We start from the raw sequence: 19,786 nt of genomic DNA on the forward strand, positions 1-19,786 counted from the left end.
TTAAGAGGATTGCACTGTCTTGCCCACACACCCCACCAGATGCACTCATGGACAGCTCCCCTACACAAAGGTTGCTTTTTCACATGGAGGACCTGTACAGAGAGCCCCTTCACATGACTGTCAAATCCATGGTTGGCAGTGCGATGAGAAGGAGCAAAGCACACTCAGCCGTGAGGGTGCTCCACGCAGCATGACCTCGGGATGCCCTCACGCACTCTTTCCCTACAGAGCAGGATTTGCTGCCCTTTGGTCAGGCAGTCTTCACCCAAGAAGCAAGTTCTTCAGTCTGAGGAACAAGCTCAAGAGTTAGGCTGTCACACAAACATACCATGCCATGTTACAGGACTAGACCATCTCCAACTGCAGGGTGCAGGATTCTTTTTTCATTGATCCATAGAATTGTAGAGCTGGAAGGGACCCTGAGGACCTAATCCAACCCCTGCAATGCAATAATATTAAGGTGTCCCGTACAGGGATCAAACCTGAATCCTTGACATTATCAGCAGCATGCTCTAACCACTGAGCTGTCCTGCTCCCTCTCAGTTAAAAAAGCATCTCTGCAAGTAGGAAACTAACTCAGCAGGGAGGGCTGGGTTGGGATGTTTGCCTTCCTGGTGTTCTAGCTCTCTACTTTCAAGGAGGGTCTTTTTAAATGCATGGAAATGTTAAAAACTGACAGCCTGAAATTTCAGCTGTAGCCAGAAATTATATAGTTTGTCCGCGTGTGTGGTATGTATGTGTCTTAAGATGTCATTGTGTCTTACACTGTGGCTTCTGCCTGTACCACCAATCCTCTGTTTCCCTTGCAAGTTTGGCAGATTGGCCTGTAGTTAACTGCTGTTTTGATCATAGAGTTTTAGAGTTGGAAGGTGCATTAAAGGCCAATCTCTATCCCAACTCTCCTGCCATGCCAATTACAGCATCCCTGAAAGGGGGTCTTCCAGCCTCTACCCACTAACAGATGAGAGTTGGGGCCCCTCCAGATGACCTGTTTGCAGAGTATTCATCCTGATTTGCAGTATTGATTGAACATCCATCCTGAGCTGCTTGTGGGGTGTTTCTACATATTTTCATTCGTCGTCTATTCACCCCACACTTTTCAATGCATTTTCCCATCAGTTTTCAAACTGCAAAAAAGTCCAAACAGAGCCCTTGGATTCACTTCAACTGCCCAAACCTAAAGTTCCAGTATGCCCTTAATCACTCCCCAAGATACTATCAGTCGATACAGCCTCACAGTACAGCTGCAGGACTATTACTAACATGACCCTCCATTGTGTCACAGCTCCTCTGACATCATTCAAAGGTGGTGTTACCAGGAAGGTCTTCCCAGCTGATCTCAAAATCCAGGCAGGACAAGATGGCAGGAGGTGCTCCTTCAAGTAACTGGGTCCTAGGTCCCAGGCAACTCATAAATGAGGTCCCAGCTTTAAGCCATGGGGAGCGCTAGGCGGTTTGTTTTGAGAGATGCCATTTATATTTACAGCAAATTGTCCCTGATGTGGCCAGGTACATTTACATCCCACTTTTAATCCAGTGAGGTCAACATGACTGTTCCCATGTTATCCTCGTAACAACCCAATGAGTGGTAAGTTAGGTGAAGATCAATGAACTTCATGGCTGAGTAGGAATTTGAACCTGGGTCTCCGTGGTCTCAGTGCTATCCTTTTACCCATCAACAGCTACTGTTTAAAGGGCAGGGAGAGTTTGGGTCCTGGCAACTGCTCTAGAATGCCACAATCTGACACTAGGCCCACTAAGGACCCCAGAGTCCTTGACAAGTATTGACTTCATATCTGGTTTCCCACAGAGAAACCCCCCAGTGTCAAATATGACAAGCTACATGCCGGTCCTATGCTAACTGCTGCATATTAGCGCCTTCTATTTGGGGCATATGAAATGGTCATTTTCTTTGGATGATAGAAGAAAAATCCTGGAGACATAGGCTCAGAATGCATCCAGCTGTCTTTCATGATCATTTATTAACTTCATCTATAGCCTGCCTTTTCCTGCAAGGAGCAGTGAAAACAGAATTCGTCCTATTAAGACTATGAGGTTTTTCCGCCCTCCTCCTTTCAATGAATGCTGATTATGCGCACATATGTCTTTCCACCCCAACACCTGATTTTGTTGGGCAATAGAAAACAAACAAGAAACAGACTTAGGAATGTTGGCATGGGGTTAAGATGTGCAAGTTTTGTGTTGGTTTTTTTTTTTAAAGGACAATTGCACTTCCCCTTGAAGGAAGCAATAAGGTGTCTCCTGGGGAAATTGCTGAATAGGTGGGCATGTGCAAAATCAGGTTGATCTATTTCTGTTTTTAAACAGAGCGGCAAAAAACATCATAGTCCCCCGACTGAACAGTAGACAGGAAGAGGAGATTCAGAGTAGTCTCCAGGGGAGGTTGGTGCCCATTGAGACTAGACAGAAGACAGAGAGGCCACAGGCACAGCCAACTAATTCTAGTTTTGTCCCCATCCTCCTCTCTGCCAACTGCTACAAAGGCAACACGGAAACTAAGGAGCAGGAAACTGACAGCCAGAACCACCTCATGGACTGGATATTAGTAAGTAGGCAGGAATGTGGAGTCTAGTTCAAGTTAGGGCATTCACGCTAATGGACAAGCAAATCTTGCACAAGATGCAGAGAACAATCTAACAATCACTGCTGAATCTGCTGTGGTGTAAGAAGCCACATCTGTTTATTCATCTGCCTGTCCCATTCACGCATAAAGCAATAATGTTTCCAATGAAAAAAGTGCATGCAGATAAAGGGAACTGAATTCTTCTCTCTGTCCTGCCTTGCTGCACTGGGCTCGGTTTCTTCCAACAGCCTGATACCAAAAGGAGCCACTGTGCCATCTTACAAATTGCTTATGGATATGAGTGAATGTTACAGCATGTTGCAAGGTGGTCTTTCTCTGTGAGAGATACACATGCTATAAAGAGATGTACCTAATTGGCATTGCAAGGCTGTAGGCTGAAAATGAAGTCTATCTTTGTTTCTTAAGGCCTCCTCAGTATGTTTTTAGGGTACCTATGGTGTTTTGAGCATACATTTAAAAGTCTAAATTATAGATTCCACTTAGGCATACCAACTTTATGGCACAATTCCCCAGATACCCCCTGTACTTTGAAGCAATGCAATATACAATCCTAAATTCTTAATATGAAAGGTTTCACCAAAGGCATTTGGTTATGCCAGTCTCAAGAACTAGAGTGCAAATGGGAATCTGTGGCCTTTTCAGATGTTGTGGGACATCAGCCCCAGCCAGCGTGGCCAGGGACCAGGAGTGACGACAGGAGCTGTAGTCCAGCAACATCTGGAGAGCCACAGGTTTCCCATCCCTGGATCAGTAGAGATAAACCAGAGACGTAGCTATGGCTGGGGAGGGGCTAGCGAGGTTTTTTGCCCAAGGTGAAGCCTCCAGAGGGCCCCATTGAGGTGCCCATCCTGTGTGTGTGTGTGTGTGTGTGTGTGTGTGTGTGTGTGCGCGCGTGCACACACAAAAAGGGGGGGGTGTGCCAAACTGGGTCTTTGACCCAGGTGAAATGAATCCTAGTTTTGCCCCCGAATAAACCCTCCAGTCTTTGTGTGTGTGGTTGATCCTTTTTTCCCAGGCGGTGGGCAGTAGGTCCAGAAGGGCCAAAACGTGGTTGGCATGATCCCACTTCAAGCAACTTTGTCAGAGTTAAAGCAAATAAGCAGAATTCACACTTCTCGCCAGGGGAGCCATCTCCCTCCACCAGCTGAGACAGAAGAATTTTCTGATTTTTCTGTTTATCATTTGATAAATAATAGTAACCCATTTGATATAAAAGCAATAATTTTATCTTCTTGGACCAGTCAGTCTCTTGACTACAGAGAGCTCTCAAACAGGTATGGGGAATCTGAGACCACCCAGATGTTGTTGTTGGACGTTCTCTCCCATCAGCCTCTGCCAACTTGGCCAATGCAGCCCCATCATATCTGGAGGTCCACAGGGTTCTTATCCTTGGTCTACACAGGGTTCTCTGCTCATTTCCATGCAACATCACACATGCACAGGAATGCATACATACCTCCCCTCCCCCCCCCCCATTATGGAAGTGAATGCGAAAGCCCACATTTACAGGATTTCCACGCAGGCCTCAGAATATAGATTGTTGCACTGGAGTGCAATCCAGAAAAAGATAGACATAATTGGGGCCTGGTCTGAGCATGCAGCAGAATACGGCAGAAGAATCCTGCAGTGGTAGGACCACTTTATATTGCAGGTGGGGACTGCATGTGAATGTTCTTTCACATCCAAAACACTGTGGCAGGGGAGAAACCTATCGTGCCAGGGAGAAATGCTCTATGTTTTGACTTCCTGCTGTGCTAGATTTCTACTCTTGGGGAACTTTAAAGGAAAGAAGCAAACTTAGGAGAGCTTAGGAGTGGCCTTGGTAGGCAGCCATGTTGGAGGAGCCCAATAAAATGGCCTTGTCCATTTACCACTTCAGTCTACTGTGCGTGTATGGAGATGAGGCCCAACTCCCTACTGCTCTCTAGCTTGTTTTCTGCTAGGAAATTAATGGGTTTAACATTATATGTGGCATAATTTACCTGTTGGTTTCGTGGTGGTGGTCAGCTGAGGTAGAGAATGCAAAGAAGAGGCCAGAGAAGAGGAGGGCTCCTCCTGAGCCCCCCTTCAGGAGGAATGCAGTGAAGCATTGAAGTGGGAAGGGAGAGGGGGCCTTGTGTCCCCCCTCCCCCAATGCTTGTAGGTCCCAACTTGTATATAATGCAAACTATATTAGCAGTGGTGTCCTTCCACAGATGCTCCTGTGGTCTTGGCCCCTTGCTTGTAGGTCGGCGTGTTGTGCTGTTGTATAAACACAAGCATTTGCTGACACAATCTGCTCCTTTTCTTTTTGAGTCTTCCTACATACAATGGTGCCTCGCAAGACGAAAAGAATCCGTTCTGTGATTCTCTTCGTCTAGCGGTTTTTTCGTCTTGCAAAGCAAGCCCATTGACGGATTAAAGGATTAGCGCTATTAGCGGCTTTTAGCGGCTTTTAGCAGCTTATCTGCTGATCGGATCAGCTGATAAGCGGCTTAGCGGCTTAGAAAAAGGGGGGGAGGGGGAAAAACCAGCAGGAACTTGCAAGACATTGTCGTCTTGCGAAGCAAGCCCATAGGAAATTCGTTTTGCGAAGCACCTCCAAAACGGAAAACTCTTTCGTCTAGCGAGTTTTCCATCTTGCGAGGCATTTGTCTTGCGGGGCACCACTGTATCTACAAACGTGTTTCCACACACACTAAAACTGCATGCAGTGTACAGCTTTTCGTTTGCACAGAAAAATGCAGGGCAAGCGGAATTATTCCATTTGTTCCCGTTCTACTAATAGATTACATATCCACTGAGATGTCAATAATTAATTATTCACAATCTCAAGTTATTCAGTGGAGAAAGTAGCAGTTTCAAAGTGGAGTTGGCACTGAGCACAGATAAAATTACTCTTATGTATAATTCTTAGCCCACCTGTTTGCTATGTGAAAAGAGGGTCTCCTGCCTTTTTTAATGATGTGATGGTAGCCTGTGCACTGACTATTGCTGTTCCAATAGGATGAATGCAATTTTCATGAGCATTTAAATGTTCTTGAAGACTGAACATCCTGCATGGATAGGCGGAAACATTTCTGTCCTTATTTTTTAAAAAATTAAGGCACATAGATTCATATTCAGGTTTGTATCTTACATACTTTATATTATATTAAGATCCCCCAGTCTGTGGTAGCTGGCTGCCATTTGAATAGAAATTAGTTGTTGGTTGCTGCTGAGCTGATTACTGTCAGCAGTTTAAAAGGCTCATATTTCTAAGCATAAACTATGATTGCTAGTTTTGCATATTTATGAATATATGAAAATCTGAACAATAACATAGCACTTCAGTCGTGTGTATGATGCATTAGGTGTAACTGGGTATATCTTTGTAACTTTTGTAGCATTTATCATTAGTGTTATTGCTGAACTGGTTTGCTGAACTGGTTTCCTTCTTTGCATATAGGGAAAGTTTTTGATTTGCATGCAGTGGCCTGGGAAATTATCCACATATTTATTTTATTTATTTTCCATTGAGAATGTAGGTTGTGTACCAAGGAAGCAATCCTTATACTGGGAGCTTATGTAAATCTGTTATTTAAATCTGATAATATTTTAGTTCTTTAAGCATAGTACTCCAAATGAGCCATCTGCTTTTGTGCTTTCCTGTACCAAAGCCTAAAATTGGAACAATTTAAATATTTTGAGCACAGTCTGCCTAGAAGTTATCTGGCACGAGCACCGCTGAAAGGAATAAGCAAGAGCTTATTTCAGTGGTCATTGCATAGGATTTCTGCTGGATTGTGACCTTTAGCATTAATTGTATCAACCTCTGAGCTGGTCATCTATTATATTGTTGCTGCAGTCATTCTTATGTACTAAACAATGAACGTATATGCACAGTTAGAGCTGGCACACTTCTCTAAGGTGCGTACTGAATATACACTTTAAAAAATATAAGTAGTAATGGCTCAGGTTTTGTGGTACATTTGTGTGTGCATGTGTGTTTATACAAGACACCAAAGGGTTATCCCATTCCAACTTCATAACTATTTCTTATGATCTCTAGTGTTTCAATAAAAGTGGAAAAATAAAAGAAACAGTAGTGTTTTCAGACCAATTATTTTCTTATGCTTGCTGAAATTAATTCTAATAAAAGTAAAGCATTTGTAGGAAGAAACATTCCTTAGGATAATTTTAACTGTGTAGGAAGACTCTAGGATTTTGGGTAGGGGAGGTGAGGGTTGTACATATCAGAAGTCAGAAGACGACATCCATCCATTTTAAGTATCCTTCAACCCATTCCTCAGTTCTTCATCATCACTTGTGAATTTGTGCTAGTATGCTATTAAAAAAAAAAAGTTGAAGGCTCTTTACAATGTACAAATGCACAAGGTCTGCCGTCCCCTTCTGCAGCTGTTATGCAATTTAGGAGTGGAGAGAGGAGGAGAGTTCTTTGCCACCCTCTAACTCTTCTATACAACAGCCTGGACAGCAACAGAGAAAAGGGTGTAAGTTTCCTATGCTCCTCCCCCTGCATTGCCCATTGGTGCCATCCCATAACCATCTATACTTGTGTGCTGCAGTGCTGAACTATTGAGAAAATTACGAATTTACCCCCCACCCCGTTTGTGTCCCTGGTATGCAGATTACTGACCCTTGTAATGACTTTCCATTCACTTCAATGGAGGGGGCAGAGCCAGGATCGTTCTGTAAGCAAGCATGATGGGGAGCTTTCTGTTTTGTGCCTCTGTGCTTCGGAATACAAATGGGCTTTTCAACGTGGGTTTTGATGTATCAAAGGGACAGAAAAATGTATGTTTTGCACAACACAAGTGGAAAGCAAGTGAGAATGGTTTAAACATATTTTTGAAAGGATGGATGTCAGCGATTTGTCTGTTCTATAAATTGTAGTTTTGTAGTGATTTTCTCTGAAGTAATATTGGCTCTTTATAGTATTTTGTAATCCACATCAGTTGTAAATTATGTTTTTTATTCAATTGCGGGAGGTGGGGTGAGCAAATTATTAAAAATAAGATGTAAACTCCATTGGTAAGTTCTCTCGCAGAAGCTTAATGGAAATTAATGGGAGCTCTACTGGAACAATACTGTGTGTTCTTGCACAGATCTCATTCTTTTGCGTGGGACTTGGACAGGAGAACCTCACCATGGATTGTGGCCAATTTTTTGTTTCACTTTTTGAGTGTGCACATATATCAGTAAAGTGAAGGGCTTCTTTGGCCCTAGCTTGCACTGGCACAATAATTGTCCTAGGAAGATAACATGAATAGTTTTTAAACGGCAGTTGCATCTATTCTGAAAATCTAGTCACAGAGCAAAATAAAGAGATACTGACACATGAGCATGGCCCAACAAGGTTGAGTTTCATGAGCAAAGTATTATTATTATTATTATTATTATTATTATTATTATTATTATTATTAGTTGTAGTAATAGTATACCACCCTTCATTCAGATCTCAGGGTGGTTCACAACAAAGTTAGAATTATGTTGCTAATAATTGTTGCTTTTAGTGCTTCCCAAAGCTATTCAAGTGAATCTTGAGCACGCTTACTAGGGGATAAGTCCCACTGAGCTCAGTGGGTCTTACATCTGACATGCTTAGGATTGTATTATGTATGGTTTCACTTTCCATTTCCATTCCACAAAATTGAATTCCCTGTCACACTATGCATGGTGGCCATTAGCATACATGGTTTTAAAAGTGGATTAGACAGATTTGTGGAGGATAAGTCCATCAACATGACCCATGAGCTGAATGCATGTACAGAGCATCTGGCTGGCTAATGCTCAGAAAAGAATTTTAGACTAGATGGACCTTGATCTTATACAGCAGATCAGTTCTTATGCTCTCAAAATAGAAAGCATGTTTTGCTGGATTACTTCCACCAGTACTGAAAAATACTGGATGCCTGAAAGCTATTTCATATTTTCCAGGGATGGGGAACCTGAAGACCTCAAGCTGTTGTTGGACAACAACTTCCATTGTCCCTGACCATTGGCAATGCTGGTTGGGACTTACGGTAGTTGGCATCCAATAATACTTGGAGGGCCACGCTCCTCTTCCCTGACCTATTTTGTGCTGGAGCTCCATTGAGGCAGAGGTATTTAAAGGCACATGTATGGAGAAGAATTCTCAGACATAACACTCCTCTTGCAACGTGAATGACTGCCCAAGCTCCCCTCATGGGAAATTCTTCCGCCGTGAGCTTGGCACTTTGAGGCCTCAAGGGCGCACTGAGGTCCCTGGAGCCCCTTCCCCTCAAGGAGAGTCCTCTCACAGATGCAGTGGGCTCTCGAGTTGCACCAGGTTTCTAAATATAGGGTGGAATTCCCTCCAAAATTCAGTCCTAACAGGGTGGAGAGGATAAGCACTTTGGAAATATATACTCTTGCTTTTGTGGCCAGACAAACCCACCAGGCCTGCACATCAAGCCCAACACATGTTTTTGCCGTCCCAGGCAGCTAGCCAAAACAAACACATTTTATAAAGCCCCTGGTGGGACATGTTCGCCTTCATGGATTACAAGTTGTACAGGCCTAGTTTTATGAATGCACTTCTTAACCTCTTTGTTACATTGTAAAAATAGTTAAATGAAAATGCTACATTTAAAAGCTATTTTAATGGTGAATACTTGTGCCCTGATATGGTTTGGACCTTGCTTTGAGGCTTCCAGAAGCACAGCAATAAATATGACAGATGGAGCATCTCTGAAATCAAGCAACTCTTATTATGTTAGCTTTTTACAGATCAATGGATGACTCAGTGTTGGTTTCATGCGATCAGGAATATTGTAGATGAAATAAAGTGTAAACATGACAGTGCACTTAGAATGTAAAATAGTTAGTTAACTGTTAACTTATTAACAGCTGGGACTTCCTAGCTGAAGTAAATCAGAGGTTTGTAATAATAAACATTTTATTCATTATACCTTTTCCTTAAAAAAAAGTTTTGAAATGTTCTGCTGTTAGAGGCACACATAAATATTTAACATTTTAAAAAAAATAAGTTGAAATAATTTTGTCATACTTAGACTAGTATTTATGAGTTCTGGGGCTTCTTTTGTATATTTCTTTTTAAAGTTTGTTGTAGAGCGTTTCTAGTCTGCGTTGCTGTACATCCACTTGCTTGTGAAATTAAAAAGAAAAAAACCTAAGAAATGAGAGCATGCATTTTTCTGTTTGCTGCCAACATGAAGTCAAAAGTTTGTACCTGTGTTTTAAAAAGTCTTATAACTTTAAATAATGACAGCATTACTGTATCTGAACATACAAAAGAAATATGAATTGCTTTCAGTGTTCTGTCATTTGCGTTTTGTGATGTATCTGAATACAATAATACAGCATTTGTGAATATAAATATTTTTCTCTGCTTTCCAATTTAACAGTGCAGGCAAACAAAATGGTTCACATTTGACCATCAACTTCATATTCCATAATGAGATGCTTAATAAGTAATATTGTATGTAATATTTTAGAAAATTATAAAGCAGGAGAATAATTTTTTGTTAGTTTCCTTCTGAGAAAATAACAGGACCCAAATTTTGAATTGAGCAAAGGCTGGAGTCCCCCAAAGCATTGACTCTGTGCCCATTGACTTACACCTACATAAGCTCAACTAAGCACTCTGTGCTTTAACTGAGTTATGTATTTGTTTGTTTATTTGGATCCACAGCCACTAGTTATTTTATCTTGTCCCTGCCCAACAACCACCACTTTGAATAAACCACGTTTTACAGCTTTGGAAAATTCCAAATCCACAATTTGCTTTTCCTATTTCCTGCAGGGGAATCAATATCTCATGATAGAATTATGTTAAAATGTCTGCTGCTGTTGACACTGGGGAGAAGGTGCTTTGCCTGCGTCTCAGCTTGTGCAAGAGAAACTAACTGAGTGATCCCATCTGGAGCCAGGGGGCAACAAAATGGTGGCGCAAATCCACCCTGGCGACTTGTACCGGTCCAGGGCCAAAGGGGGTGGCAGCTCTCTTACTTTTTTCACCAGGCCAGCTTCATGCTGGTGTAGCTGAGGGCCCGTGGGGGTTCCAGGGATCCAAAGCTGCTCTGCCTCTGGTTCCTATTTGCTTCCTACTGCCAGAACTGGCAAGGGTCACTTTCAGCACACCTGGGCAAGTCCAGGACCTCTGCCGCAGCTGAGCCCACCCAACTGGCATTGCTCCTTTCTGTTGACAAGAGGCCAGCAGATAGGAAACTACATACCATCCTAACCCCATCCCAGACATCAACACTGGGGGTGGGTTAAACTGGATTCCTAAAAACACTTAACTCTGGGTGAGTCCTGTCTAGCTAAGTGGGACTTATAGCTGAGTAAACATGCATAGGATTACACTGTTAAGTTGCGTAAGAAATTCCTTAAAGCCAGGGCTACAGGAGCCAAATAAGGGCCTCAGTTGCCTATTCCTAATTTAGATATTTGCAGACTTAACAACCTTCTGAAATTCCTGCAGAATACAAGAAGGGTAACACTCTCTAATAATCGAGTTTCTGGCATTCTGGGTGGCACAAAATAAACTACTGTTCTACCTTAAAATCAGTCTGACCTGCGTCCCATTCTGATACTGCCTAATTCACTCCCAAATCTCTTCCCAAGAGCTTGTTGGGTACCACACCCTCCAACATTTATCCAATGAAAATAGGGTTGTCCTAAGAAAAAGCAGGGCATTCTGGGATCAAATCGGAAACCAGGACTGGAAAATAGGGACACTTGGAGGGACTGTGTTACTGGCCGGGAGCACAAGCAGAAGATACTCCAGAGAGAACTCACTAGCATCTTTCATGCTCCAAATCCTTTACCTCATCCTAGGGAAATATTTGGACACTTTCAAGATGGAGTCTGCACAAGACACAACACCTCTGTGGTCAAAGGAACTAGTTATTTAGAACGAAGGGGAATATATACTTGTACAGTATCTGCACAGCTTTTATGTACCCTCCATTCTTCTCCTTAGTTTTGTTTTGTTACGATGGATTATATTTAAGAAAATGTGGTATCATTTTTAAAAATAAGTATGTACCACAAACCTATAAGGCAACTTGTAATTATCACTTCTTATTGGAGAGGTTTCTTTATTAGGTTTTTATTCTACCCTCCCGCCAAGTAAATTAGGGAAGAGCACAGAGTTTCCCCTTCCCACACGCCATTCCATTCCAGAGTCAGGAAAGAGGGCACCTTCTTCTTCATTGTTCTTGGAAGTCAGCTCTTTCAGGGGCAATTCATTTAACTGATTTGGTCTCCCATATAAATATTTTCAACTGCTGCCATTTATTATTTCATTGTTATATTTATTGCTTTCAGTCTGTTTTATGCCACCTTGAGTGCCCATTATAGAAAGATGGGACAGAATAAACTTCTGTAATAAATAAACAAATACACAGGATTAAAAAACAACTATTAAGGAGGTTAGGCTGGGAGAGAATAACTAGCCCAAGGTTACCCAATAAGCTATACGGCTGAAAAGAAATTTGTATTGGCAGGAGCCAGGCCCCAAATGTATCCTATAAATATGGCATGAAGGAAATGTTCCTAACAAACCACTGGGGAAACTATGAATACATTTCCTTTTGGCTACTGCTAAAGCAACTGGCAGTCATTCCTTTCACAAGGTTAAGCCTTCAGTCCCACTTCCCTTCCAGCTGCTAAAAGAGAGACAAAGTTAGCATTCAGAGGAAAAAGGAAGAACATCCTTCTGATATACAAGCCAAATCTATAAAAGAGAGCAAAGTATGCGTATGTATGTATCGATATCAATGCAACAGTCCTTAACAAAGCAAATGAAGTCAGCCCATCAGCGACATACTGCTTTCCTAAAAGGTGATTTCTTGTGATATCTTCAGGAAGGTAAAGCAGCATCTTAGAGCATTAATTGAAACCTGCTAATAATAAATGTGCTTAGGAATACACAACCTCAAAGAAAACTACTGACACCACTAACAGACATTTCGCAGGAGGATTCTATTAGACAGAGAATCTGGCTTCAGAATGATCTCACCTTTTTAAAAAGCTATTCTCTGACCATAAAGAAGGCTGATCGCCAAAGAATGGATGCTTTTGAATTCTGGTGCTGGAGGAGACTCTTGAGAGTCCCATGGACTGCAAGAAGATCAAACCTCTCCATTCTGAAGGAAATCAGCCCTGAGTGCTCACTGGAAGGAGAGATCCTGAAGCTGAGGCTCCAAGACTTTGGCCACCTCATGAGAAGACTCTCTGGAAAAGACCCTGATGTTGGGAAAGATGGAGGGCACAAGGAGAAGGGGACGACAGAGGACGAGATGGTTGGATAGTGTTCTTGAAGGTACCAGCATGAGTTTGACCAAACTGCGGGAGGCAGTGGAAGACAGGAGTGCCTGGCGTGCTCTGGTCCAGGGGGGCACGAAGAGTCGGACACGACTGAACGACTAAACAACAACAAATTCTCTTGTTCTTGTACTTTCTTGCCCTGTCAGTTCTGTGCCACAGGGTTCTGTGCCTGTTCAACATCTTTATAAACTACTTGGATGAAATAAATTTAAAAAATTTAAAAAATGTCCAGTTGCACCTTAGAGACCAGCTAAGTTTGTTCTGGGTATAAGCTGTCGTGTGCATGCACACTTCTTCAGATACCTGAAGAAAAGCTTATACCCAGAACAAACAGTTGGTCTCTAAGGTGCTACTGAACAATTTTTATTTTTATTTATTTCGACTGCGTCAGACCAACAGGGCTACCTACCTGAATCTAGACACTAGGATGAAGTTATTGAAGGGATGCTCATCCAATCTGCAGATGACACCAAACTGGGAGGGGTAGCTAATGCCGCAGAAGATGGAGTCAGAATACATCAAAAGCAGTATAGAGATCTGGAAGTAATAGTCCCACTCTATTCTGCCTTGGTCAGACTACACCTAGAATACTGTGTCTGGTTCTGGGAGCCACAATTTAAGGATATTGACCAGCTGCAATGTGTGCAGAGGAGGGCAACCAAGATGATCAAGAGTCAGGAAACCAAGCCTGATGAGGAATGGTTGAGAGAGTTGAATATGTTTAGCCTGGATAAGTGTAGACTGAGAGGAGATATAATAGCCATCTTCAGACAGCTCAGGGGCTGTCAACATTCTAACTTGAATGTGGTTGGTATAATAATAATAATAATAATAATAATAATAATAATAATAATAATAATTATTATTATTATTATTATTATTATTATTATTATTAATACCCAGCCACTCTGGGCGACTTCCAACAAAATATAAAAAATACAATAAAACATCAAACATTAACAACCTCACTAAACAGGGCTGCCTTCAGATGTCTTCTAAAAGTCAGACAGTTATTTCCTTGACATCTGATGGGAGGGCTGGCACCAGCACCAAGAAGGCCCTCTGCCTGGTACCATACCTGGTGCTTGTTGAGTTTTCTAGCCACATCTTAGGCATATAGTAGGCCCACAACATACTTGGGGCTTATGTTCCAGGGACTGCACCTAAAGCCAAAATCACATATAGTCAAAACCCATTGGGTTTAGTGGCAGGTGGGATTACCAAAGTCATTTTTCCCTGAACCCTGCCTCCTTTCTGCCTCTTCTTCTTCTTCTTCTTCTTTTCCATGCACTGAAATACAACTGCACACAAGTTGTGGACTTACTGTACTTACTGAGAAAGGTCTCCACGGGATTTAGTGGGACTTACTGTATGGGCTTTAAAAAATGTGTGTCACAAGTTGATAAAAGCTTCACAATTATTGTGTTGTCAATAATTACGGTTAGCAGCTTTTAATAAATGTAAATATTAAAGGGGAGCACAAGTACATACATAAAACAAATCCATATTCTGAGCCTGATTTAACTTAAAGCTGGGCATATGCAGAGCTGCCAAGTAGAGCTAAGAGACAGCGCAGTGAACATCCCAAGCCTTCATGCCTTTTCTTCTTTCTGCAGTGTTTTCCAGAACTTGGACGGCGGTCACGCAGCCCGGCAAAACTTCCGCCGCGGAATGTTTGGATGGCAGCTGGCGGAGCCGCCTTCTCTGCTCCAGCTCCGGGGCTGGCGGAGCACGAAGCCTCTCGCCTCTCGCGGCTCCCCCTGGCACGCTGCATATCTTCCGCCGCCCTGGGAAGGGAGCGGGGAGTCAATTGCAAAGAAAGAAAGAAAGAAAGAAAGAAAGAAAGAAAGAAAGAAAGAAAGAAAGAAAGAAAGAAAGAGAGAGAGAGAGAGAGAGAGAAAGAAAGAAAGAAAGAAAGAAAGAGAGAGAGAAAGAAAGAAAGAAAGAGAGAAAGAAAGAAAGAGAGAGAGAAAGAAAGAAAGAAAGAAAGAAAGAGAGAGAGAGAGAAAGAAAGAAAGAAAGAAAGAGAGAGAGAGAGAGAGAAAGAAAGAAAGAGAGAGAGAGAAGAGAGAGAGAGAAAGAAAGAAAGAGAGAGAGAGAGAAAGAGAGAAAGAGAGAAAGAGAGAAAGAGAGAAAGAGAGAAAGAAAGAAAGAAAGAAAGAAAGAAAGAAAGAGGAAGGAAAGAAAAGGCAGGCAGGCAGGCAGGCAGGCAGTTCTTTCAAGGGAGCCAAGGGGAAGGAGCGGCGGGCTTCGCACTGATTCCTCAGCCCTGCGCCGCGGAGCAACACAAAGCACTTTCGCGCAGGGCGCGCAGCGAGCACTGCTGTCCGCGTAGAACTAGATCTGGCGAAGGAGAAGCCCTCTGGGCATGCTCAGAGGCACGCCTGGCGAGGTCGCGCGGCTACACCTGACCCCCCAAGCCAGGGAAAGCAAGCAGTGGTCTTCCGCCCTCGCCCAACTCTGCCCCAGATGCGAGGGAGGGGAAGGCGCTCTGGACGTTCTCAGAGGCACACTGTTCTGACGCTGCGCGGAGCCCCCCTCGCCGGAGCCGGGCACCCGCAGCACCCGCGCCGCCCCCGATTCCTGAAGCGCCAGCCTGGCCGCCTCTCCCTCCCTCCCTCCCTCGCTCGCTCGCTCCCGCCTGTTGCTCCCGGCCTCGTCCAGGAGCCACTTCCTCTTCCTCTCCCGCCCGGAGTCGGCTGGCCTGGCGCGCCTGGTGGGGGAGCCGCTCGGCCCCGAGGAAGGGGTCCCGCCAAGCGCCGCTGCGCCCCGAGAGACGGGCGGGGGGGGGCCCGGCCAGACCCGGCCAGACAAAGCCCGCCTCGCCAGGTAAGGAGCGGAGCCGCGCCGGGGGAGGAGGAGGAGGAGGAGGCGGCTGCTCCGGGAGCCAAGTGTCGCCCCCCCCCCGAGAGAGCACTTCGGGGGGGGGGAGGTCGCTCTGGCCCCGGGGACGTGTTGCCTTCGGGGAAAGAAAGGGGTCGCATCCTGAAGTGTGCTGGCTTCCGAGGCATTTTTTTTGAGGGGAGGGGGCTGTGCTCCGAGGGCCGCTCCGGACTTCCCCTGGAATCTGGTACCTGCCTTTCGGGGCCAAGCAGGGGGGTCTCTTGCGCTTTGCCAGCCTCCCAATTGCGCCTCAGCCGCTTGCCCCAAATTCCCAAGCCCTGCTCCGCCCGGTGTAGATGCTGGAGCAGGAGGGCCAGCGTGGCCCTGGCACCAAAGTTTGTGGGAATTTGGTGGGTGCTGGGACCCCAGGGAGTTGGCACCCATGTTATGGAGCACGGGGCGCTTCCAGACAGAAGTTCGGAGCTGCTCCTTCTTGCAGGCAAGTTTTTTGCAGCTTCCACAGCTTCTCATCAAAACGCCTGCAATGCTGAACATTTAATCTGGAAACATTACTGTGGAAAACCTGAAAAGTAACGAATACTGTAAGCTGTTCCACATCTGCCCACTGCTCCTTAGCACATTTTTTCTTGGTGGGCAGTTTGTCACTTGTAGAGAGTTTCAGTGAGTGGCCTCCAAAGCCACACTATTGCTTCCATTCCGAGCCATTTTGCTTATAGAGCAACACAGTTGATAATGAAGTGCCCATTTCCACCAATAGCTAAAGACACACTTGAGCTGAAGCAATCTCATCAAGAGGAGCTGTTTCCTCAAGATCTCCAGTCGAGCCAGTGTGGGGTAGTGATTGGAGTGTGGACTAGATGCTCGGAGACAGGGCTCAAATCTCCACTTACTGTGGAGCTCATTGGGTGACTATGGGCCTCTGTAGCTGTTCCTTAGAGGAAAAGGTGGGGTATGTAAATAAATGAGTGAGTAAGTGAAAGAAATTACCTGGGAAACTGAAACTGGGCTTTAAATAAAATAAAGAATTAATTCAAAGGTCTTATGCAAGATCTTTTTATTCCTCTTGTGCAAGCCTTGGTCAGGTAAACACCACACTTGCACAATACTTTGGTATTAAGAATTAAAAATAAACAAGCAAACAGAATGGTTATTGTCCCCTCCCTAAAGCAGAAGACTTCATTTTCCCCATTGTGAAACACGATAATGAAGACTGAAGACCAAGTCGCTGGCCAGCAGTGCCAGGGCTTGATGGTGCAACCACCACCCCATCTTCAGCCCCTCCACTTGTGTGAACAAGGGAAGAAGGGTGGTAGTGGTGAAATTACCTCTTTGCTCCCAGGCTGGTGCAGCAAAGAGACTTGGATCAGGCCCATTGCCATCACATGATGGCAGAAGCAGGGCCAGCTTGGGATCCAGCAAATCCTGTGCTGATACAGTACTGCCTCCAAAATACCCCGTTTCAGGCAGGGATAATTCTGGTGGTATTTTCCAGCAGATTTAGTGGGCATGTTGGGACATTCTTTGCTAGTGTGGCTTCCTTGCCAACGGCAGAGCTGGGCATGGCTGGGTGGAGGGACAACTCCATCCCATCCTAATCTCATCCAGCACAGTGGATCAGGATTTGAATTGCTCTTCCCAGCTGCTAACTTGTTCCTGCACACTTCCTGGATCTTTTTTTAAAGGTGTGCATGCACAGGTAAAGAAATATTTGTATGTATGCATTAGAACCAGTGTTAAATATTTGAACTAGCTGTAATAATAAATGCAAATTTCACATTGGTTTGTAACTGTGAATTAAGGATGTATTGAAGGTGGAAAAAAGCAGGGGGGAGTGTTGTCGTAGTCCTTTTTGGAAAAATCTGCATAGAAAGAGCTAGGTAAAGGTAAAGGGACCCCTGACCGTTAGGTCCAGTCGTGGCCGACTCTGGGGTTGCGGTGCTCATCTCGCTTTACTGGCCGAGGAACCGGCGTACAGCTTCCAGGTCATGTGGCCAGCATGACTAAGCCGCTTCTGGCGAACCAGAGCAGCACACAGAAACGCCGTTTACCTTCCCGCTGAAGCGGTACCTATTTATCTACTTGCACTTTGACGTGCTTTCGAACTGCTAGGTTGGCAGGAGCAGGGACCAAGCAACGGGAGCTCACCCCATCGCGGGGATTCGAACCACCGACCTTCTGATCGGCAAGTCCTAGGCTCTGTGGTTTAACCCACAGCGCCACCTGCATCCCCTATAGAAAGAGCTAAAGAAGCCTAAAAATGAATTTTTGTTCTGTCAACATAAAAATGCTTATTTGCTGATAGTAGACTTTGGACCAAACATTTTCTGCAGGATTTTTGATCAAGGCCTTGGAAGTCGAACGGACTTCCGGAATGGATTCCGTTCGACTTCCAAGGTACGTCTGTATGAGTAATAACTTTATTAGTGTTTATCTAACATGGGGGCAAAATACAATAAAACAATTATTGAAAGTACTCAGATTACATGGTACAGAATGTGCATAACATAGCAAAGTTTCTGTTTTGTTTCTGTCTTACCAATGGGTTTTATTATTTATTACCGTATTTATTTGGAAGGCCCCATGTGTGTCTGCTACTCAAAATCCATCTCTATATGGGACATCTGTGTGATAAGCAGCAATGTTTAATGTTTCTCCAGTGGTCTTTTGAAGTGCCATGCAGACCTTGGGACAGTTGAAAGTGGCATGTGAACATTGCACATGGGAAGACCATGACATGTGGAAGAGACAGGCAAGAGTTGTTTCCCCATCGGGAGGACTGGAGAGAGAGGAAGACTAGAATCACATACCACCACTATCCTATTGGCATACCTAGTGCAACCTTCCTGAACCTGGTAATCTCTAGGTGTTTCAGATGACAGCTCTCAGCTATCTAGGCTGTACTAGATGGGACTGGTGGGCATTACATTTCAAAACATTTGAGGAAGGCTCATCTAGTGAAAAATTGAATCGATGCAGCATTTTAATAGGGTTTTCACCACAGAGTCCCATAGGAGAATTTTTCTGGCTGACAGTGGCTCTCAGTGTTTACCAGAAAGCCAGGCTGTTTCACTCCTCTTTTCTGTTGCTTTTCTTGTAAATCTATTCTTAACCTGTGTATTTCCACAATGTCAAATTGGTAAATGAAAATTTGAACTGCTCTAGTTTTTTAGAGCAGTCGCATTAACATGGTGATTGTTGTTGTTGTTCTCCATCTGCCTTGAGAGACAATGGAGTGACCTCCCTGGGGCACAGGCCTGGGCAGTATGTAAATGGAAGTCCTGGGCTGCCCAGACAACAAGACATCCCCCTCGGCCTTGCTGGTGTGGTCCAAGGTGAAGCAGAGCAATATGTTTGGCTGCAGGAGTTGTTGGAAAGAGGCGCTATCCAACTGTTTTAGGGACTCCACTCTGGATTTGTATAGAGTTTATTCCTTAGCCTTTTCTTTTCCTGAAGATATCCTACAAGGCAGTGGCTGCTTAGGATCAGAGTTTTCCTTCTCCTAGATGGGCTATCTTCCCATGTTGACAAGCCCCACCTGCTCCTCATTTCCCTCTATAGCGTATGCAGAAGCCACCTTCTTAACGGATGAACCCACTATTGGTCTCGTCCACTCAATCCACCGGAGCTTGTCATCGCATGCAGGGGAAGTCCCTAACTCACTGAGGGTTTGAGACCCATTGGTTACCCTCACCTGGTTTAGCTGGTCAGTCAAATCCATTTCCTGGAATGCTGATAGCTTCTAGGAGCCACAGGTGAGAGCTGAGTGCAGCGTGAGAGCTGAGTGCAGTGTGAGAAGGTGGACAAACTGTACTACCGGTCCCCTAATACTCGATGGATTCTCTTCAAATGTATGAGGGTCAAACAGTTTAAAATACGGTTTTGAAACCTAAGAATAACTTGATTGTATTGACACAACCTTTCTGCAGTTTTCCATGGCATAGTGACACAATGCGAGAGGCTGCTATAACAAAATAATATGAAGTGGTGGCAGGCTTACCCTCTGTAGACAGGGAAATATTGAGAACTCATACAAAAGCA

At 44.2% G+C, this 19,786-nt stretch overlaps 1 protein-coding gene and 1 long non-coding RNA gene across 6 annotated transcripts in view; one reads left to right on the forward strand and one right to left on the reverse strand.

Moving 5' to 3' along the window:
* Window positions 1–392: 392 nt before the first annotated feature.
* Window positions 393–10,645, reverse strand: LOC310714430. The gene is made up of 2 exons (XR_014529757.1): window positions 5,252–10,645; window positions 393–4,905 (listed from the first exon to the last, which is right to left on the reverse strand). It is a non-coding gene; the product is annotated as an uncharacterized lncRNA (long non-coding RNA).
* A 4,433-nt stretch (window positions 10,646–15,078) lies between these two features.
* RIN2 (Ras and Rab interactor 2) overlaps window positions 15,079–19,786 on the forward strand; it is a 73,816-nt gene continuing 69,108 nt past the window's right edge. For 2 of the 5 annotated variants that reach the window (XM_083519154.1, XM_083519147.1), the window contains exon 1: window positions 15,668–15,733. Coding sequence is in view for 1 of the 5 variants with exons in the window: in XM_083519146.1 (XP_083375272.1) it covers window positions 16,170–16,226 (57 nt within the window). In the remaining 4 variants the exon portion in view is untranslated. The other 3 variants (XM_083519149.1, XM_083519148.1, XM_083519146.1) reach the window with 3 other exon arrangements.

This window comes from Podarcis liolepis (genome assembly GCF_965112155.1).
Source record: "Podarcis liolepis genome assembly, chromosome: 8".
NCBI classification, from domain to species: Eukaryota; Metazoa; Chordata; class Lepidosauria; order Squamata; family Lacertidae; genus Podarcis; species Podarcis liolepis.